The 23,905-nt window shown below is 36.3% G+C and overlaps 1 protein-coding gene across 3 annotated transcripts in view; it reads left to right on the top strand.

Moving 5' to 3' along the window:
• The window catches only part of Ift56 (intraflagellar transport 56), a 63,038-nt gene that overhangs the window by 23,377 nt on the left and 15,756 nt on the right, over window positions 1-23,905 (top strand). For 2 of the 3 annotated variants that reach the window (XM_071611768.1, XM_027952223.2), the window contains exons 8-14: window positions 4,304-4,378; window positions 9,105-9,207; window positions 10,964-11,019; window positions 19,120-19,173; window positions 20,796-20,859; window positions 22,800-22,888; window positions 23,118-23,201. In XM_071611768.1, coding sequence (XP_071467869.1) covers window positions 4,304-4,378; window positions 9,105-9,207; window positions 10,964-11,019; window positions 19,120-19,173; window positions 20,796-20,859; window positions 22,800-22,888; window positions 23,118-23,201 — 525 coding nt within the window. Of the gene's footprint in view, window positions 1-4,303; window positions 4,428-9,104; window positions 9,208-10,963; window positions 11,020-19,119; window positions 19,174-20,795; window positions 20,860-22,799; window positions 22,889-23,117; window positions 23,202-23,905 lie in introns of those variants that run through there. The other variant, XM_071611769.1, reaches the window with a different exon arrangement.

Raw genomic sequence — 23,905 nt, 5'->3', positions numbered from 1 at the left:
TGGCATCCCTGTTAAAAGTCAGATAACCATAGACAGGTACATAGATTTAATCTCTAGACTCAATTCTGTTTCATCATTCTATATGTCTATCTCTTACACCAATACTCTTCTTCTTCTTTTTTTTTTTTTAGATTTATTTTTTTAAACATTCATTTATTTATTTATTTTTATATGGTGCTGAGGATCAAACCCAGTGCTCGAACATGCTAGGCATGCCCTCTACCACTGAGCCAGAACCCCAGCCCTTGATTACTGTTCTTTTGTAGCAAATTTTTAAGTCAGAAAGTGTGGGTTCTTCTAATTTGTTTTTGTTTTCCTTCAACATTGTCTGGGCTGTTCTTGTCTTTTGCAACTCAATATGAATTTTAGAATTAGTTTATTAATTTCTACAGAAAACTCAACTGGAATTCTAGTAGGGATTACAATGAATCTGTAGATTAATTGGAGATTATTGCTATCTTAACAATATTAAGTCTTCCAATCAATGAATATAGAATGTTTTCCCCTATATGTAGATGTTCTTTAATTTTTTTCAACAATGTTTTATAGTTTTCAGGAGATAAGTTTTACACTTCTTTGTTACATTTGTCAAAGTTTTTGCTTTTAAATAATCTTTGTTTTTCTCAGCTTCCTGTTTTCTTTGTTAGTGCTTATTTTTTGTTTTCTTTTTTCCCCCCGCTTTTTTCTTGGAGGGGGTTACTGGATATTGAATGCAAGGGAACTCAACCACTGAGTCACACCCCCAGCCCTATTTTGTATTTTATTTAGACACAGGATCTGAGTTGCTTAGCACCTCTCCATCTCTGAGGCTGGCTTTGAACTCATGATCCTCCCACCTCAGCCTCTCAAGCTGGATGACAGCCATGAGCCACTGCACCATATTTTTATTGGTGTGTTATAGTAGATAAGGGTGGGATTTTTATTATATATTCATACATGCTCACATTATAACAAATATAATTTGACCTATCATTCTCCAGTATTTCCCCTTTTTATCTTTTATTTTCTTAAACATTGTCACATGGGTGTTTTGTGATCTGAGCTTCAGAGTTTGAATTTCTGAAATTTATATGGTTTGTTTCTCCTGATTCTTCCTTATGGAATTCAGTTTCTCCCTATTTCAGGTTATCTTTGTGTGCTGGACACTATTTGAAAAATTACTTATAGGACTAACTTAACACCTGCAATGAAGACACTTTCCTCCCTAAAGAATATATTTTCTGGAGCTGGGGTTGTGGCTCAGTGGTAGAGCGCTTGCCTAGTCTGTGTGATGCACTGGATTTGATTCTCAGCACCACATAAAATTACGTGAACAAAATAAAGGTCCATCAACATCTAAAAAAATATTAAAAAAAAAAAAAAAGAATATGTGCTCTCTCACCAAGTGCTTGGTAGAACTCTGAGACTGAGCCCACCTTAAACCAAAGCTAAGAACAGAGAGTCCCTAACTGTACACCGGATTCTAACTGAGCTGTATTTCTGTGCAAGGCTTATTCTAGTTCTGTTCCATCCTTCCTTTACCAGTGTGGCTCTTTGGAATCCCAGATGATTGTGAGAAGGGTCTCCTTTAGATTTCCCACCTTGTTCTTGCCCTAGGCTTTGTTTTTTGTCCTTCTTGCCTGGGCAGATTATCAATTAAAAGTTCTAATTTTATAGAGTGTGTGGGCTTCCAGGGAGAAAAATGACAGCCATGCTTTCTTACTTCTCTGGATTTATTCTTTCTCCTTCATTTTGACCTGACAGCTCTTTCCTTGTCATCTCTTTGGCATGCTTAAGAAAATGTTTTAATAATTCCTCTCTGTTTTTAGTTTTTTTTTTCCCCAGTGGGAGCAGTAATTTGAATAATCTAGCCTAGTGGCCATCAAAATGTTATCTGGGGCCTGGCGTGGGTGGTGCACACCTATAATCCTAGAGGTTCTGGATACAGAGGCAGGAAGATCACAAGTTCAAAGCCAGCCTCAGCAATTTAGCAAGTCCCTAAGCAACTCAGTGAGACCCTGTCTCTAATAAAAATACAAAATAGGGCTGGGGAGGTGGCTCAGTGATCAAGTGCCCCTGAGTTCAATCCCTGGTACCCCCCCAAAACCAAAAATTTTAAAAAATGTTATCTGAGAACCTAAGGGTCCCTGAGACCCATGTCTCGGAGCCTTTGAGGCAGGGCCAGGACAGAATGAAGCAGGTGGGCTGCCTGGGAATGGAGTTTAAGTGTGGGTGCTCACACCACTCGCACAAAGCACCTTCTTCCATGTATCCTGGGCAGCTCATTTGTCTTACCTCTGGTCCATGCTGGTCCTGCCAGCTTATTCATCTTGTATTAAACCATACAGTAATAAGGATATTCATAGATAATGTTAAACAGAGCCACTTTTCTCACCAAATTTTTGTTGGCAAATATCATTTTGTTAAAATAAAAAATATTTATGTTTACATGTAGTGGGGTTATTATTACTATTGTTTTTAAATTTTTGTTGTTGTTGTAGTTGGACACAATATACCTTTATTATAGTTATTTATTTTTATGTGGTGCTGAGGATTGAACCCAGCACCTCGCGCCTTGCACATACTAGGCGAGTGCTCTGCCACTGAGCTACAACCCCTATTACTGCTATTTTTGATTAACCAAATACTTAAAATTTTGTTTTAATTTCTTTTATGATAAATATAAATGGCTATAACTCACATAAACAAAAGCCCTTTGAGATCCTTAAAGTATAAAAGGGATTTTGAGTCCAAAAGGACTCAAAAAAAAAAAAAAAAAAACTACTGCTAATCTAGCCTAGTATTACCCAAAAATTTGAATTTCTGTGGTGGACAAAGAAGGGATTAATAAAAGGATTGTTGGTGGGTGTGGTTATACATGCCTATAATCCCAGCAATTGGTGAGGCTGAGGATTTAAGATTTGAGGGTAGCCTGGGCAACTTAACAAGACACTGTCTCAAGATAAAATAATAAAAGGATAAGGGTGTAGCTACAGTGCTTGCCTAGCACGTGTTAGGCCTTGGGTTCAATCCCTACCACAAAAAGGAAACAAGGTGGGGGGCAGGGCGTGGAGATTGCTAAAAAGATGTACACTCCCAGCTGAGATCAAGTGGAGTGAGTTTGTAGAGGTTAGTAAGAATTCAACAATTTTATACAGAAAATCTTAACTATCCACTAATGGGAGTAGAAAAGAATAGAGGAAGATTACTCAAAAATACGGATTTTGCAAAAAACTATAAGTAAATAGCAGAAAGATTAGTAGAGTAGAGCCAGCTGTGATGGCATACGCCTTTAATCCCAGTGGTTTAGGAGGCTGAGGCAGGAGGATCACAAGTTCAAAGCCAGCCTCAGCAATTTAGCGAGATCCTAAGCAACTCAATGAGACCCTGTCTCTAAAGAAAATATAAAAAAGGACTGGGGATGTGGCTGAGTGTTTAAGTGCCCCTGGGTTCAATCCCCAGTACCAAAAAAAAAAAAAAAAAAAAATCAGTAGAGGGGAACAGAAGGTGGGAGGAGTAGAGAAAAAGGAGACTGCATTAGAGCAAATTATGTTCCATGCCTTTATAACTATGTCAGAATGAATCCTAAATGTTATATGTAGCTTAAAAAACTAATGAAATTTTTAAAAATATGGATTGTTAAGGTAGAAATAGCAGAAAGTTGAGGAAGGGAATAATAAACCTAGGGACTTAGTGAAGACACTGTGGAAATGCTGACCATTTGTTTTTCTTTCTTTCTTTCTTTTTTTTTCTTCTTTTAACTGGCTAATTTATTTAAACTTCACAGTAATAGGAATTAAGGAATTATTATTAAAGACAGAATTTCTCAGCAGGCTACTATATAGCCCTGACCATTTGTCCTTGAGTGAGTAAAGGGGTCAAGAGAAGACCTAGGAAATAATAAGACACAAAGGAAAAGACACTTGGATTATGTTATGTAAACAAAAGTCAGTTTAGCAGGAAGGAGGGAGGAACCATGAGAATCAGGATGTGGGTCAAATTGAAGAATCAACCTTAGTTGTTAAAGGTTAGCTACCTTATCACTGTTGGCACTGAGAGAAAAGTTTTACTCTAGGAGCTTTCAGACATGAGGGTGCTATTTTTCAAACTTGCTGCTTAGTATGAGTTTCAAGACTCTTCACTTTTATAAGCCTCACTGTTCTTGTCTATAAAATATGAAGAATAATAATTACACTGGCAGAGTCATGAGAATCAAATGAAATAGCACATTAAATTCTTTGTAAAATATAAATCATTGTATAAATATGTGGAATAAGAGGTGTATACTTGCTATTTTCATAAATCTTTGCTTTTTAATTTTCAGGCAGAACTCAAAAGCTTGATGGACAATGCTTCTTCATCCTTTGAATTTGCTAAAGAACTCATCAGGCACAATCTGGTGAATAACGGTTTCCCGTCTTGACTGACTTCAGTCCTACTCTACTTTGGTACATCCCAGAAATTAGAAAGATGAATAAAAGGAGATGCCCCAACATATATTGGTCCTCTCCAAAGGAATGCCTCCTTATTGAGAAAGAGAGAAAATGAGTTGAGGATATCAGTCCCTTTCCTTGAGGAAATCTTTTTTGGGAGGGCAGGGATATATATATTACCTTTGGAAGGAAGCTCAAGGCAGTGTAGATCCCAATGTTTGGTTTTTGACCAAAGAAAATATATCCTTGTGGGTAGAAAAAATGGCAAAGATTTTCTGGTCTTGGAAAGAAGGCCAAGATTTTCTGGGACATGGACCTTGAACAACCGTGATATATGAAGGATTGCAAACACATTGATTTTACTGGAAGTAAGTAAGTTTGTACTGGGGAATAGTGGAAAGTAAAGTTGGGCGGGGTGGTTAGGTTTAGGGCTAGATTATGATGGCCATTGCTTTAAAAAAAAAATCTGAGCTCAGATTAAGTTTGATTCTATTGATCATGTAATGTAGTGAGATACAGTACAGCTGCTTTCAACTCAGATACCAGGAACTTTGGGCAAGTTAGGTAATATTGCTGAGTCTCAGTTTCCTCATCGGTAAATCATGATAATAATAACTTTATATTTTCCTTCTGATTTCTCTGGGTTTTTTAGCATTAATTCTTCTAGTCCCCAAGCTGAAAACCACAGCTATTTTAGACTCTCCCCTTCCCTTTGTCTCTAATATCTTTTTTTTTTTTGATAGCAGGGATTGAACTCAGGAGCAGTCAATTACTGATCTCATCCCTAGCCCTGTTTTGCATTTTATTTAGAGACAGGGTCTCATTGAGTTGCTTAGCACCTCATCATTGCTGAGGCTGGCTTTGAACTCATGATCCTCCTGTCTTAGCCTCCTGAACTGCTGGGATTATAGGCATGCACCCTGTGCCCAACTTTTTTTTCTAATATCTACTAGTCACTAAACTCTAGTAATTCTTTGCAATGACTTATATTAAATCCATTTCTTCTCTAGATCAATTCTCCATCAAAGATAAAATTGTATTTGGATAGCTTCTATTATGGGCTCCTGCTGCTAATTTTTTCACTTCTAAACTAGTTTATAAGTTCAATTATATCTTTTATGGAGAATAAAGCATTTGAGATAATAGGTTGGAACTTAAGTTTGGAGTATGTTGGACATGGTGGTGCATACCTATAATCCCAACACCTTGGAAGGATTGCAAGGATTCCAGCCTCAACCACTTAATGAGACCAAGTCTCAAAATAAAATATAAAAAGGGCTGGAGACATGGTTCAGTGGCTAAGCTCCCCTTGGTTCAAGGCTAAGTTTAAGAGTTATCATAAGAGTCTCGGCAAATAAATATGGAAGATTTTCACTTGGTGATGTCCTGACAATTATATATGGAAGAAAGGCTGGGGATATAGGTCAGTTGGTAGAGTGCTTACCTTGCATGCACAAGGCCGTGAGTTCAATCCGCAGCACAACGAAAACAAAAAAACAACACCATGGATATATATGGAAGAAAGGATTAAAAATATAAATTTATGATTTCAAAAGAGCATTTGTACTTAGGGGGCCAGAGAAAGGAGAGTCAGCATATGAGACAAGAAAGGGCAGACAAGAAGGGCCAACCTAGGGGCTGAGATAGTGGCTCAGCAGTAGAGTGTTTGCCTAGCACGTGTGAGGCCCTGGGTTCGATCCTCAGCACCACATTAAAATAAATAAATAAATAGATAGATAGATAGATAGATAGATAGATAAAATGAAGGTATTGTGTTCAACTACAACTAAAAAAATAAATATTAAAAAAAAAGAAGAACCAACCTAGATAATGTCATGTCACTTACAACTGCCCATTTTAATCATCTGGGAGGCTTTTGAAACTAATTATGGGCTCTAACCCCAGGGATTCTTAGATATACATATATTCTGGGGGTGGGGTGGTGAATGGTCTCTTTATGTTGCCCAGGTTGGCCTTGAATTCCTGGGCTTAAATGATCCTCCTAAGTCAGCCTCCCAAGTAGCTAGGATTATAGGTACATACAACCACACCCAATCTTCCAGGGATTTTTATTTAATGGTTGAATTGGGATCCAGCTACTAGTGTTTTTCTTAAAAGCTTCCTAGATGGATGTAATGTACAGCTCAAGGTAAAGAAACACTATATGTGTATAGAACTGGAAGAAACACATTAGATAGTAAATGGAGTTAGCCTTGGAGAATAGAATTAGAGAGGGAAGTAAGAATACAGAAATTTCCTCTTTCCTTTGAGATGCTGTATTTAAGTTTTTTTCTAATAACCACATAATATTTCTGTAATTTTTTGAAAGTCTGAAAAATGTTAAAGCAATATAAATGATTGTTAAGAATATCAATTTTTGAAGTCAGATATGAGGTCAAAATCACACTGTACTATGTACTAGCTTTGTGACTTCAGGTAAGTCACTTAACATTACTGGATTTCAGTGTTCTCATGTAAAATAGGAAAAATTGAAGTACTTATTTTTTGTATAAAATATAAATAAAATATTGTGTATAAGGTACTTTTATATAGCAAATACAGATTATAACTTATCTGAAAAGCTTGGGACCAAAAGTTTTTCTTCCATATATAATTCAGATTCCAGATTTTTAAAAATTTGCAAACACATAAGATGTGGTTGGGATGGGACCCACGTCTAAACATGAAATTCACTTATGTTTCATATGCACCTTATATACATAGCCTGGAGATAACCTACATAATATTTTTAGTGTGACCTGTCATATGAGATCACGTGGAATTTTCCACTTGTGGCATCAAGTCAGTAATCAGAAAGTTTCAGATTTGGGATTTGCAGATTAAGGATACTCTGTCTGAAGTAAGCATTTAGTAAATGGTGCTGTTATTCATAGTGTCATCTTGAAGTCAACAGTGTCACAATTGCAGACACACTGGAGCAAGCAGACAGAAAAGTTCTTTGAATTTGGTTAAATAGGTTAATTTGTGACTTGAGGGAGTATGTTTACTAATGTGCTGAGAGAAAAAGCCAGTTTAGGGAGGAGGTTAAGGAATGAGAAGGTAAGAAGAAATTAGAAGCAGTAAGCTACATACTTTAGAAACATAGCATTGAAAGAAAGAAAAATAGGGCACTCTCTGAAGGAACAATGGGGCCAAGTGGAAGACTTCAAGAAAACAAAACCCCTGTGTGTTTAAAGTTGAGAAGTAGGACCAATGCTTCAGTAAGAGTGAAGATACATCGATCAATGGAGAGACAAGGTTCACATGGAGTCAGGAGGCATGGGATCAGGAGGGCAGGTGAGGGGCTGGGGTTGTGGATCACTGGTAGAGCATCTGCCTAGCATGTGTGAGGCACTGAGTTTGATCCTCAGCACCACATAAAAATAAATAAAGGTTTTGTGTTCATCTATAAAATATATAAAAAGACCTATTTAAAAAAATACCTATTAAAAAAAAGCCAGGTGTCCTGGGGCTGTAGCTCAGTGGCAGAGCACTTGCCTAGTGTGTGTGAGACACTGGGTTTGATCCTCAGCACCACATAAATATAAAGAAAGACATTCTGTCCATCTACAACTACAAAAAAAATTAAAAAAAAAAAAAAGGCACGTGAATCTGGTGTGGTGATGCATTCTTATAATCCCAGCTACTCAGAAGGCTAAGATAGGAGGATCACAAGTTCAAGGCCAGTCTCAACAAGAAAGATCCTGTCTCAAAAAATAAAAAGGGCTGGGAATATAGCTCAGTGGTAGATCACTCCTGGGTTCAATTCCCAGTACCAGTAAATAAGAAAGAAGACAGACAAAGGAGTTAATCTTGGAAAAACAAGGGACTACTGCAGAGGTACCAAAATGATGACAAAATAGGAAAATTGAGGTAAAAATGAAGAGATTATGTAGTTCATGCCTGATAGCCTTGATTTCTATATATTGTGAAACAACTTACTATGTATTAGGCACTGTGTTAGGCTCTGGAAATACAACAGTGTGCAAAACCAATTCTCCTTTCATGGATGTTTTTTCTGTTTTTGGTTTCTTAGCTTTTTTCTATAGATAAAATTTATTTGTCCCCCGCTTGAACAGTCTGTAGGGTAGCAGGGGAGTGACTTGTTCCTGCTGTAACCCCAGTACTTATTATAAAAACAGGCATATAGGAGGTGCTATTGAATATTAACTGAATTAATTAAATAAAATATAATCTGCTGTGTGCCACACATCTAGCCCACTTTGACTCATTGAATTCCAGCTACTTGGGAGACTGAGAAATGAGAACCCACAGTTAGAGGCCAGCTTCGGCAGTGTAGTGAGACCCCACCTCAAAACATAATATGATAAGGGCTGGAAATGAAGCTTAGTGGTAAATCACCCCTGAGTTTAATCCCCAGTACCACAAAAGAAATAAATAAATAAAAGAAGAAAAAGGATAAAGAGAGTGATGGTTTTAGGTCAGTTTCAGGGTTAAAGTGAAATATTTAAATATGACAGGGGTGTTAAGAAGGATCAAAAGTAGAGAAGAGGAAAGAGAGGAGAGGGTAAGAGGCATAAGAATTAGGTAATAATTCATCCAACAATAAATATTCCCAATGTGTTAACTGATTCCCAGGGCTGGTTTAGTGGGATATCATGAACCCAATTTTTAAACATTTTCACTAATAAATATATACGTGCTGCAGTAACATAATTTCTGTATCTCTAGGTTGTTTTCCGAGGAGGAGAAGGGGCCTTACAGGTTTTACCGCCTCTGGTTGATGTCATTCCTGAAGCTAGGCTAAACCTCGTGATTTACTACCTTCGTCAAGGTAAGAAAAATGTGTTATAGTCTTATAATGAGAATTTAAAAATATTTAACCTCTGATTGAACTACTTGCTTAAACTTTTTAAATCTGTAATCCTTCCAAAGGTACATTTGCAACAAGTTCATAGGACATAACAAATTTATTGGTGCTTATTAATGTGCTTTTTCTTTCTTCTCTTTCCTCTTCTGTTAGTACCTACTTTTTCCTTGTTGTTTTTCTTTTTTTCCCTCTAATTGTTCTGTCTTCTATCCATTCCCTTTTGATTTCTCATGTTTTTCTTCCATTTCCCTTGTAGTAGTTCGTCCTTTTTCTCGTTCCTCCTTATATATAATATATATTCACATTTTCTTGTGTGGTTTTTAGAAATTATTAACTTTTAAAACTTATCCTAATTGTCTGTCTGTTTCTGTGTACCCCAGGCACCTTATGAGATACATGATTCAAAGAGAATGTGATATCTATTGACCCTAAACAAAGACCCTTAGACACATGCCTCAAGTCGTTTTTCCCTAAGTTCCCAGGACAGGGTAGTGGCTACCATGCATTTGTGGTGGCAGTCTGTCTTGGAAGAGGAAAAAGAGGAGAGGGTAAGAGGCAGACCAACAGTGAGGGCCTTTTTAGGTATGTGGTAGAAACCAACCAGACCACATTTTGCTCATTGAAAAAAATGTGGTTATTAAAATGACAATATGGACTTGCAAACAGTCCTCTCTGTTTTATATATAAGTAAAAAGACATACTTTTGGACAAGAATTAAAGAAACAGTGTATACATTTTATAAATTTAGTTTATTATGAAAAAATTTTTTTCTTCTGTTTGTACCATGGGATTGAACCTAGGGGTGCTTAACCACTGAGCCACACCCCAGCCCTTTATTATTATTATTATTATTTTGAGACAGGGTATTGCTAAGTTGCTTACGGCCTCTCTAAGTTGCTGAGGCTGGCTTTGAACTTGAAATCCTCCTGCCTCAGCCTCCCAAGCTTCTGGGATCATAGGCATGCGTCACCACTCCCAGCTATTATGAAAAATTTTAAATGTGAACAAAAGTAAATATTATAATAAATGCCCAAGAACTCCAGATTCAATAATTTTAAAGATATTGCCAATCTTTTTTATCCACCACTTAATTTTTTTGTTCCTGAAAATTTTTCTTTTTTTTTTAAAGAGAGAGAGAGAGAGAGAGAGAATTTTTAATATTTATTTTTTAGTTTTCGGCGGACACAACATCTTTGTTTGTATGTGGTGCTGAGGATCGAACCCGGGTCGCACGCACGCCAGGCGAGCGCGCTACCGCTTGAGCCACATCCCCAGCCCCTGTTCCTGAAAATTTTAAAGCAAATCTTAGACTTCATCATTCCATTCTTATACGGTTTTTAAAATGGTCATTTTTCTTATCGAAAAACAATGCCATTTGCATATTCTTGGCTTGAACATATTTAGGTGTCTGTCTCATGGTTTAATATAAGTTTTCTAAGGATATTTGATTATCTTTGGTATAACTGTGCAAGATTCTCCAACAACTTGATGGAGAATTAGAGGGCAGACAAAACAGATGATATTGTCTGTGAGTGTATATTTTACAGGGTTGGGGATCAAACCCAGGGCCTTGAATATGTGAGACAAATGTTCTACAACTGAGCTATATCTTCAACCCTATTTTCTGTGAAAATTTGAATATGGAAGATCTAATCTTTCTTGGGACTGCATCAGAAGGGTTTGCTTAAAAACATTGATATGTTTATTTCTTAAATTTCAGATGATGTACAAGAAGCTTATAATTTAATTAAGGATCTGGAACCTACTACTCCTCAGGTAATAGAGAATATGGAAAGTGGAACTTTGGAAATATAGATAGGAGATATATTAGAGAAGAGTCCTGCTTGTAGAATGCCAAAAGAGACTATGTATATTGATCTAGGAATGTTTTACGAGACTTTTGATATGAGAATGAATGTTCTGGGCCTTTATTTATTTATTTATATATGACAACAGAATGCATTACAATTCGTATTACACATATAGAGCACAATTTTTCATATCTCTGGTTGTATACATAGTGTATTCACACCAATTCGTGCCTTCATACCTGTACTTTGGATAATAATGATCATCACATTCCACCATCATTAATAACCCCATGCCCCCTCCTTTCCCCTCCAACCCCTCTGCCCTATCTAGAGTTCGTCTATTCCTCCGATGCTCCCGTTCCCTATCCCACTATGAATCAGCCTCCTTATATCAAAGAAAACATTTAGCATTTGGTTTTTTGGGATTGGCTAAGTTCACTTAGCATTATCTTCTCTAACTCCATCCATTTACCTGCAAATGCCATGATTTTATTCTATTTTATTGCTGAGTAATATTCCATTGTGTATATGCCACATTTTTTTATCCATTAATCTATGGAAGGGCATTTGGTTGGTTCCACAGTTTAGCTATTGTGAATTGAGCTGCTATAAACATTGATGTGGCTGTATCCCTGTAGTATGCTGTTTTTAAGTCCTTTGGGTATAGACTGAGGAGAGGGATAGCTGGGTCAAATGGTGGTTGTTCTGGGTTTTTTTGGTTAAAATCCCTTATATGGAGTTGATTCCTCAAAAGATTAATGTTTGATATATTAAAACATAGAATTCTGATAAAACTAACAGGTATATGTACTTATCTCACTAGTATAATTGTAACTTGTCTTTATCCCCCATTAGATTGTTAATTTCTTATAGTTAGGGAATTTATCTGTATTATATCTCCAACAGTGTATACTAAGTACACAATAGGTATTCTCTTTATTGAATGAAGGACTGAATGAAAATATTACCAGACCCCTTGGAGTATAAGCAGTTATATTTCTCAAATGTATTAGAAGTTTCAGCATCTTTTGTGCTATTTTTTTTAAGAGAGAGAGAATTTTTTTTTTTTTTTTTTTAAGATTTATTTTTTAGTTTTCGGCAGATACAACATCTTTGTTTGTATGTGGTGCTGAGGATCGAACCCGGACCGCACGCATGCCAGGCGAACGCACTACCGCTTGAGCCACATCCCCAGCCCTTTGTGCTGTTTTTAAAATGTATTTTTTAGTTGTCAATGTATCTTTATTTTTTTTTATTTATAGTCAGTGCTGAGAATCAAGCCCAATGCCTCACACATGCTAGGCAAGTGCTCTACCACTGAGCTACAACCCCAGCCCCTTTTCTGCTATTTTTTAATGGGCCCTTTTAAAGAAAAATTGCTAAACCTGCTAAGGAAGGTATCTATTAAAGAATTAAACCAAGTCTGAAAATAGGGATACAGATGAGGCCCCAGACTCTAAAAAGAAGAATATCTTACAAATATGAAGGATTTTTTTTTAAGGAAAAGGATCATAACAAAGGAAGGTTATAACATTGGAAAGGAAAGGAAAAAAAATAAAAAAAATAAAAAAAAAATAACATTGGAAAGGGAAAAAAGAATATATATATATATGTGTGTGTGTGTGTGTGTGTGTGTATAAATGATTTGGACACAGAATAGCAGTGACTAATAGGGTGATAAAAATGATTACATATGGGGGAATCCAAAGTGGCAGGCTAGAGAGAGGCTGCATTCTCTATCACTCTGGGACCTGGGATTCAAGTAGTGGGAATACTGTTTCTCTGCCGAGTGATTAGAGGACCCTCCCCCCATAGCTGCTCCCACGCAGGAATCACACCGCTGTGCCACACAGGTCTCTAAGACTGAGTGTCAGTGCAGTACTCCCAGTCACTCATCCACACAGGTCCTCCAGGTGCCCAAGTAGGACCACCAGCATTAGCACCCACGCAGGACTCTAGGCTGCCCATCTAAACAGGAGCTCCAGCTACCACTCCCATGTAGACCCCCATCTACCAATGTGGGGCTCCTCCAGTTGTCTCCATCTTGGGGCATTGCAACTACTGCCACAGTCCCCTTCATGTGGTAGCCTGCACCTGGGTCCAGAGGCAACCACCAGCCACAACAACTATACTCCACAGAGCTGCATCTCTGAACACACAGTTCAACACCACCGCCTTGCCCCACCCAACCCAACAACCCATTGCTGGAAGCAGCTGCCTACATCTTTGGATACTTTCATTGCCATCTTTAGTTGGGGCACAACACAATAATTCTGGGTGACTTTAACACACCTTTTTCACCACTGGATAGACATTCCAAACAAAAGCTAAACTTAGAAACTGTAGAACTCAATAATACAATCAATAACTTAGATTTAACAGACTTATATAGAATATTTCATCCATCAGTGAGTGAATACACTTTCTTTTCAGAAGCACATGGATCCTTCTCTAAAATAGACCATATATTATGCCACAAAACTCTTAGCAAATTCAAAAAAATAGATACTGCGGTTAGAGCTGGGGCTCAGTGGTAGCGTACTTGCCTGGCATGTGTGAGGCACTGGATTTGATTCTCAGCACCACATATAAATAAATAAATAAAATAAAGGTCTATCAACAACTAAAAAAAAATTATTTAAAAATTAAAAGGGGGATGGCCTAGTAGCCCAGTGGTAGAGCACTGTCCTAGCATGTGTGAGGTCCCAGGTTCAATACTCAGCACCACATATAAATAAATGAATAAAATGAAGGTATATCAAAAACTAAAAAGGAAAAAATAGAGATAGTAGCCTGCATTCTATGGTTATAATGGAATAAAATTAGAAATCAATGATAAAATAAAAAACAGAAGTTACTCTAACATCTGAAGACTAAATAATATGCTATTGAATGAACAATGGGTTCCAAAGACATCAAGGAGGAGATCAAAATTTTTAGAAGTGAATGATGTGAACACTGATACAGCATATTGAAATCTCAGGAACACTATAAAAGCAGTACTAAGGAAAGTTCATTGCATGGAGTTCATTTCTTAAAAGAAGAAAAAGTCAACAAATAAATGACCTATCATTACATCTCAAAACCCTGGAAAAAGAAGAACAAATCAACACCAAAAGCAGAAGACAGGAAATAATTAAAATCAGAGCAGAAATCAATGAAATTGAAACAAAAGAAACAATTGAAAAAATTGACAAAACAAAAAGTTTGGTTCTTTGAAAAAATAAATAAAATTGATAGACCCTTAGCCATGCTAACAAAGAGATAGAGAGACAAAACTCAAATTACTAACATCTGTGATGAAAAAGGAAATATCATGATGGACACTACAGAAATACTGAAGATATTTAGAAATTATTTTGAAAATTTATACTCCAATAAAATAGAAAATTTGAAGACATTGATAAATTTCTAGAGTCATATGATTTGCCCAAACTGAATCAGGATGATATCCACAAGTTAAACAGATCAGTTTCAAGCAATGAAATAGAAGACTCCATCAGAAGCCTACCAAGCAAGAAAAGCCCAGGACCAGATGGATACACAGCTCAGTTCTACAAGACCTTCAAAGAAGAACTAATACCAATATTCTTCAAATTATTTCATGAAATAGAAAAAAAAGGAACACTTCCAAACTCATTCTATGAGGCCAATATTACCCTGATTTCAAAACTACAAAAAGACACATCAAGAAAAGAAAACTTCAGACCAATATCTCTAATGAACATAGATGCAAAAATTCTCAATAAAATTCTGACAATTGAATACAAAAACATATCAAAAAGATAGTGCACTGTGATCAAGTGGGGTTCATCCCAGGGATGCAAGCTTGGTTCAATATGTGGAAATCAATAAATGTAATTCATCACATCAATAGACTTAAAAATAAGAATCATATGATAATCTCAATAGATTAAAAAAAAGCATTCGACGAAATTCAGCACTCCTTCATATTCAAAACACTAGAAAAACTAGGGATAACAAGAACATATCTCAACATTGTAAAAGTTATCTATGCTAAGCCCCAGGCCAACATCATTCTAAATGAAGAAAAATTGAAAGCATTCCCTCTAAAAACTGGAATGAGACAGGGATGCCCTCTTTCACCACTTCATAGTTATTGAAACTCTAGCCAGAGCAATTAGATGAAAGAAATTAAAGGTATACAGATAGGAAAATAAGAAATCAAGTTATCACTGTTTGCTGATGATATGATTCTATGCCTAGAATACCCAAAAAATTCCACCAGAAAACTTCTAGAACTAATAAATGAATTCAGCAAAGTAGCAGGATATAAAATCAACACCCATAAATCAAAGGCATTTCCAAACATCAGTGACAAATCCTCTGAAAGAGAAACTAGGAAAACTACCCCATTTAAAATAGCCTCAAAAAAAAAAAAAATACTTGGGAATCAACAAAAGAGGTGAAAGACCTCTACAATTTATCTACTGAACGCCAAAGAAATAAATAAGACCTTAGAAATAGAAAGATCTCCCTTGTTTTTGGATAGGCAGAATTAATATTGTCAAAATGATCATACTACCAAAAGCACTATACAGATTTAATGCAATTCCAATCAAAATCCCAATGACATTCCTCATAGAAATAGAAAAAGCAGTCATGAAATTCATCTGGAAAAATAAGAAACCCAGAATAGCTAAAGCAATCCTAAGCAAGAAGAGTGAAGCAGGTGGCATCACTATACCAGACTTTAAACTATACTGCAGAGCAATAGTAACAAAAACATCATAGTATTGGTACCAAAATAGACTTGTTGACTAATGGTACAGAATAGAGGACACAGAGACTAACCCACATAAATACAGTTATCTCATATTAGACAAAGGTGCCAAAAACATATATTGGAGAAAGGATAGACTCTTCAACAAATGGTTCTGGGAAAACTGGAAATCTATATGCAACAAAATGAAATTAAGCCCCTAGTCTTACCATGTACAAAATTCAACTCAGAGTGGATGCAGGACCTAGGAATTAAACCAGAGATCCTGTGCCTAATACAAGAAAAATTAGGCCCAAATCTTCATCATGTGGGATCAGGCCTCAACTTCCTTAATAAGAAGTATTATTAAGTAGTTCCTCCTACAATGCAAACAATAAAATCAGGAATCAATAAATGGGATGGATTCAAACTAAAAAGCTTCTTCTCAGAAAAGAAACCATCAGTGAGGTGAAAGAGAGCCTACAGAGAGGGAGCAAATTTTTACCACAGGCATATCAGAACACTAATCTCCAGGATATATAATGATTCAAAAATCTTACCACCAAAAAACAAATAATCTAATCAGTAAGTAGACCAAGGAACTGAACATACATTTTTCAGAAGAAGATATACGATCAATCAACAAATAAATTTTTAAAATGTTCAACATTTCTAGCAATTAGAGAAATGCAAATCAAACTACTCACTCCAGTCAGAATGGCAGCTATTAAGAATACAAAGAACAGGGGTCGGGGTGGAGCCCTGGGGTTGTGGCTCAGTGGCAGAGCGCTTGCCTAGCATGTGTGAGGCACTGGATTCAATGCTCAGCACCACATATAAGTAAATGAATAAAATAAAGGTTCATCAAAATCTAAAAAATTTTAAAAACCAAAGAATACAAACAACAATAAGTGTTGACGAGGATGTGGGGAAAAGGGCACTAGTGGAACTGAAAATTGGTACAGCCAATATGGAAAGCAATATGGAGAATCCTTGGAAAAATGGAAATGGAATCACCATTTAAACCAGCTATCCCACTCCTTGGTCTACACCCAAAGGACTTAAAAACAACATACTACAGGGACACAGCCACATCAATGTTTATAGCAGCAGAATTCACTGTGGAACCAACCTAGATGCCCTTCAGTAGATTAATGGATAAAGAAAATGTGGTGTATATACAGTATATACACAATGGAATATTACTTAGTATTAAGAGAATAAAATCATGGCATTTGCTGGCAAATGGATGGAGTTGGAGAAGATTATGCTAAGTGAAGTTAACCAATCCCAAAAAACCAAATGCCAAATGTTTTCTCTGATTTAAGGATGCTGATTCTTAATGTGGTTGGGGGGACAGGGCATGGGAGGATTAGATGAACTCTAGATAGGGCAAAGGGGAGGGAGAGGAAGGGAGCAGGCATGGGGGTAGGAAAGACAGTGGAATGAGATGGACATCATTACCCTAAGTACATGTATGAAGACACAAATGGTGTGACTCTACTTTGTGTACAACGAGAGATATGAAAAATTGTGCTCTATATGTGTAATATGAATTGTAATGCATTCTGCTGTCATATGTAACAAATTAAAATTTTTAAAAAAAGAATTCAAACAACAATAAGTGTTGGTAAGGATGTGGGGAGAAAGTCACGGCACACTCATACATTCCTGGTGGGACTGTAAATTGGTGCACCCAATCTGGAAAGCAGTATGGAGATTTTTTAGAAAACTTGGAATGGAAACACCATTTGACCCATCTGTCACGCTCCTCAGTTTATACCCAAAGGACTTAAAAACAGCTTATTACAGGGACACAGCCACATCAATGTTTCTAGCTGTTCAATTCACAATAGCTAAATTGTGGAAGCAACCTAGATACCCCTCAGTAGATGAATGGATAAAGAAATTGTGGTATATATACACAATGGAATACTACTCAGTATTAAAAGAGAATAAAATCATGGCATTTTCAGGTAAATGGATGGAGTTGGAGAATATCATGCTAAATGAAGCAGCCAATCCCCCCAAAACAAATGCCGAATATTTTGTCTGATATGAGGGTGCTGATCTATAATGGGGATGGGGGGTGGGAAGCATGGGAGGAATGGAGGAACTTTAGATAGGACTGGGGGTAGGAAAGATAGTGGAATGAGATGGACATTATTACCCCAAGTACATGTATGAAGACATGAATGGTGTGACTCTATTTTGTGTTCAATCAGAGACATGAAAAATTGTGCTCTATATGTGTACTATGAATTGAAATGCATTCTGCTGTCATATATAACAAATTAGAATAAATTAATTAATTAATTTAAAAATAAAAGTGACCTGAGGTGAAGGGTTTGAGAACTGCTAATCTAGTTCATAATAAATTCCATTTTTATTAGGTATTGATATAATTAGTAACTAATTAATATAAATATTAATATTATGTACAATACAATGCTTCAAAAGTTAATATTATTATATAATAATATTGTTATACAATAAATTACATACTTTAAGTATAAAAAAAAATGATCACATACAGGCTGGAGATGTAGCTCAGTTGGTAGAGTGCTTGCCTGGCATGCATAAGTCCCCTGGGTTTGAACCCTACCATGACAAGAAGAAGAAAAAAAAAAGATCACATGAACGTGTGGTTGTTGTTTTTGTTTTTGGTACTGGGGAATTGCACTGAGGGCATTTGACCTCTGAGCCACATCCCAGCCCTATTTTGTATTTTATTTAGAGACAGGGTCTTACTGAGTTGCTTAGTGCCTTGCTTTTGCTGAGGATGGCTTTGAACTCTCGATCCTCCTGCCTCAGACTCCCAAGGGTTGTTTTTTTTTTTTTTTTCCTAGAGAAAGAGAGAATTTTTAATATTTATTTTTTAGTTCTCGGCGGACACAACATCTTTGTATGTGGTGCTGAGGATCGAACTCGGGCCGCACGCATGCCAGGCGATTATGGTACCTCTTGAGCCACATCCCCAGCCCCCTCCCAAGGGTTTTTAATGGGGGTTTTTCCTCTTTAACTGAATTACAGAAGTTATCCTCCTGGAGTTTCCACTGAGTTATTAATAAGATTGGAAGTTTATGTATGCACAAGGCCCTGGGTTCAATCCCCAGCACCACACATACACACATACACACACACACAATGAATTCTATTGCATCAATACATGCCTACTGGAAATTAAATGAAAGTCTCCTACTTCTTTCATTCAAGCCAGGGATAGAATAGATAAAAGTGACTCAGTGTATGGAGTACCATGATGATGTAAGGGATTAACTAGTAGGATATCTATCTCACAGCTCTAAATTCTTCTTAATCACTGTTATTGTACATTTCCAGGAGTATATCCTCAAAGGAGTGGTTAATGCAGCCCTTGGCCAGGAAATGGGTTCGGTGAGTATGAATTTATTGTTAATCCATAGTTTGCAAAGTGATAGATGTGTGGAAAAGACCAAAATGGATATCAAAGTGCAACCAGTAATAAGATTACCCACAGGCTCTTCTACAATTCCTTTTATTTCTACAAAACCTCTAATCCAGGACTGGGAATATAGCTCAGTTGGTAGAATGCTTGCCTCGTATGCACAAGGCCCTGGGTTCAATCCCCACTGGCACCACCAATAAAAAAATTAAAAATAAATTAAAAAAAAATTTTTAAAAAGACCCTCAAATCTAGATTCCATTGTTAAAAAACAACAACAAGGATTGGGGCTGGGGCTCAGTGGCAGAGCATTTGACTTGCGCACGTAAGGCACTGGGTTCGATCCTCAGCACCACATAAAAATAAACAAATAAAATAAAGGCATGCTGTTCATCTACAACTATAAAAAATTTTTTTTAACGTTTATCTAAAGACCAAAAAAAGAGACAGAGACAGAGAAAGCCCTAACCCTAAAAATTGATACTTTGTTTAAAAAGAGCTTTATTTTTTTAAAGCTTTTACTTTTTTTTTTAAGTTGTCCATGAACCTTTATTTATTTATATGTGGTGCTGAGGATCGAACTTAGTGCCTCACACATGCTAGGCCAGCACTCTACCACTGAGCCACAACCCTAGCCCAAGAGCCCTATTCTTTATTATTATTATTATTATTATTATTATTATTATTATTATTAGTTATAGTTGGACACAATATATTTATTTATTTATTCATTTATTTTATGTGGTGCTGAGAATCAAACCCAGTGCCTCACACGTGCTTGGCAGGTCACACCCCCAGCCACAAGAACCCTACTTTTATACAGTGCTTATATTTAATAACAAAAAGATCATTGCAAAGGTTTATTCTCATTTTCAGCAGTGTCTGTTTTTTTAAAAACCTTTTACATTTCTGAGCTATAATTTTGGCATCTATAAAACAGGGAATATTATTTCTCTAGGTAAGCCTTTTTTTAAATTTTTTTAAGGTGCTTTGAGTGACCTAGGGCCTTGTGCTTACTAACTATGAGCTCTACCTCTGAATCATACTCCTGACTCCTCTAGGAGAATATTTTATGAGCACCAAAAAACTCTAAAATTAGGTTCTTATCCATGTTAATATGGCCTGTTAAGTTCTTTATGGAACAAAGTGGCATATAAGTAAATCTTTTTATCTCTAATTTACTCCATAGTGTCTTATATAAATATGCAATAAATGCTTATTGATAAATAAGTGAGTTCAACAAACACTCATTGTTATATCCATACCTTCTACACCAAAATTGAATGTATGGTAAAAGAACATTAAGTATTTGTTGAAAAGTGAGTAAATAAGTTTATTTAAGGCCAGGACTTTTATAACAGACTTGGGGGACTGGATTTTTCTTCTCCTTTTCTATCTGACCCTGCAGAAGTTTTCATTCAGTTTCAGATTATCACTTTATAGTTGCTTTTGCTAGTAAGAATCAGTATTCTTTTGGTCATTATTTAAAATAAGGATATATGTTAAATCTTGACAAATATACTAGAACCATAAAGTGCAATATAAATAAATATTTTTACCTTATCTTCTACATCAGCTCTGTTTTGTTTTTCAGAGGGATCATATGAAAATTGCCCAGCAGTTCTTCCAGTTGGTGGGAGGATCAGCAAGTGAATGTGGTATGTTTGAAATCTATACTAATGAGAATGGCTCACAATTGGAGTTGGGTAATGTTAACTGGTGAAGTTTCATATTTTTTTTGTCCAGGGATATATGTTAGGCTTCATATTATAAAGTGGGAGGTCAGAATATTGGAATTATCATTTCTGAGTATCTTAGCTAAAGTGGAATGAGAGAATAAATAAATAAATGAGTATATATTTACTCTTTAGATCATGAGAGTTTTAAAAGTATGAATCAGTTTTAATATGAATTGTTACATTTTATTGAATTTTCAATAGTTCTTTTTTTGTTATTGTTTTTGTGATGCTGGGGATTGTACCTTGTGCATTCAAGCAAGCATTCTACCAACTGAACTATATCCCCAGCCCTCAATAGTTCTTTACATATTAACTGTTGGTCATATTGCACATGTTTTTTCCAGTGGGTCATTGGCCTTTAAACTTTGCCTGTGGTTTTTCACCCATATAAAAAAATTAAAATGATATTTATCTTTTATGTAATGATTTCTTACATGGATATTAAGCTTAGAAAGTGCTTTCTTCCTGGAATAGCAACCTAAGGTTCACATATATTTCCCAGTAATCGTGACTTTATTTTTACTATTAAAGTAATTGATTTCATCAGTCAAGATTCAGTGTAAGGGGCTGGGTTTGTAGCTCAATGGTAGAGCACTCACCTAGAACATGTGAGGCATTGAGTTCAATCCTTAGCACCACATAAAAATAAATAAAATAAAGGTATTGTGTCCATCTACAACTAAAAAATAAAATAAAGAAAAAATAGATTCAGTGTAAGATTTGAGGAAGGGCTATAGAAAGGGCTGATAGTAGCTGGGGCGTGATGGCACATGCCTGTAATCCAGCAGTTTGGGAGGCTGAGGCAGGAAAATCCCAAGTTCAAAGCCAGCCTCAGCAACTGTGAGGCACTAAGAAACTCAGTGAGACTTTGTCTCTAAATAAAATACAAAATAGGGCTGGGGATATTGCTCAGTGGTCGAGTGCCCCTGAGTTCAATCCTCAGTACCAAAAAAAAAAGGGGGGTGGGCTAATATCCAGTATGAATTGATCTGGCTACCTATACCAGTTGTCTATGGCTGGCATCTATTCTGATTAATGTTATTGATGCTCAACAGATTGTTAAATATTTTTATCACCCCTGAGATATTCACAACTGTTTCATCAATACTGTGTGTGAAATAATTTTCTTTCCTTGTTTATTCATTAATTCATTCATCTAACAAAAATGTATTGAGGTATTGGGGATGAATGAATATAGCAGTAAACAAAATGAACAAATGAACAAAACTTCCTACCCTTGTGGAGCTTACAGTCTTGTGGAACAGATAGACTAAGGACATAATGCATAAATAGGTTATATGATATATCAGACTGTGATAAGTGCTATGGAAAAAAAAATTGAACTGGGTAGAATCTTGGGAATGCCTGTGGCAGGGGTCAGGGTTATACTAGTCCTCTGCTACCTCAAGTAGGAGGCTGATGCCAGACAAAGTTGGATTGGGATAAGAATCTGCTGGTTCTGTGACAAGTTATTTCTCCATTTGAGATTGGAGGTGCTAGGTTGTCTTAGACAAGTGATAAAGAAGATCAAGACACATTGATTGTATAGATGTTAGAGTTGGATGAGAAAATCAAAACCCAAAAAATGATCTGGGGAATACTGGAGCCAGTGTACCTGAAGAGACTTGTTCATTTTGTACTTTGGGAATTAACCCCCCAGAGAGATTATTAGTCACTCAAGTATTGTGCCCTCTGTTATGCTGAGGCTTGATCCAGTAAACAGAATCTGTAATTGCAGAATCTAGAAAGATGTCTTAGAATCTATTCCTATTTCTAAATTGTATACTAACTCAAATTTCAACTAAAGAGAGCTTTTAGTTTCATTAACTTCCATGGTTTCTTTTCCCCTTCCATTTCAGACACAATTCCAGGGAGGCAATGTATGGCTTCATGTTTCTTCCTGCTTAAGCAATTTGATGATGTCTTGATTTACCTCAATTCATTTAAGGTCCGTATAGAATTATCTGTATGACTGTATGTATGAAATACTATAAATAATGTGTCAGAAGTTAGATACTCTTACAGATAAGGTAGTCCTTTTTTCTCTGGTGGCATTAGAGACAAGGACTTAACCTAATTTCTTGAGATTATTTATATATTTATCCACTGTAACTAATGGTTTTGTACTTTATATTAAAGTTAATGCTCATTATGGCCATTTTTGGGATATTTTTCAGAGTTACTTCTATAATGATGACATCTTTAACTTTAATTATGCCCAAGCCAAAGCAGCAACAGGTAATACCAGTGAGGGTGAAGAGGTGGGTACCAATTGTTTTTGTTTGTTTGTTTGTTTGAAAGAATGACATTTACTAAGACACCTGCTTTTGAAGACATTTGAATGAGTCTATCTAAAAACATCTTTATCTTTTTCTTACTAAAATAAAATGATTGAGGGTAAAGGACTACTAAAGATTCTTTTGTTCTTAGATTACCTTAAAAAGTATAATGTGAATAGACATATAGGGTTTTTTTGTTTGTTTGTTTATTTTTTAGTTGTAGTTGGACAAAATACCTTTATTTTTTTATTTTTATGTGGTGCTGAGGATCGACCCCAGGGCCGTGCGTGTGCTAGGCGAGTGCTCTACCTCTGAGCCACAACCCCAGCCTGACATACAGGTTTTTTTAATATTTATTTTTTAGTTGTAGTCGGACACAATATTTTATTTATTTAGTTTTTTATGTGGTGCTGAGGATCGAACCCAGGGCCCTGCGCTTGCTAGGCAAACGCTCTACCACTGAGCCATGATCCCAGCCCAAAATATAGGTTTTATAACACTAATATTTACCCTTTTTGATAAATTTTATAGAACTATAACATGTATAGAAAAGTATACAGGGCTGGGGTGCCGCAGTCCGGCTGCAGCAAAATAACCGGGGGGTGACGAACAACTTGTGTACATTGATACAGCAGGAGTGGAAGCCGTTTATTGCAGGACAGGAGCAGTATTTATACATTCCACAC

The sequence above is a fragment of the Marmota flaviventris genome, chromosome 1, assembly GCF_047511675.1.
Source record: "Marmota flaviventris isolate mMarFla1 chromosome 1, mMarFla1.hap1, whole genome shotgun sequence".
Lineage (NCBI taxonomy): Eukaryota > Metazoa > Chordata > Mammalia > Rodentia > Sciuridae > Marmota > Marmota flaviventris.
This window is presented reverse-complemented; position numbering and strand designations above follow the sequence as displayed.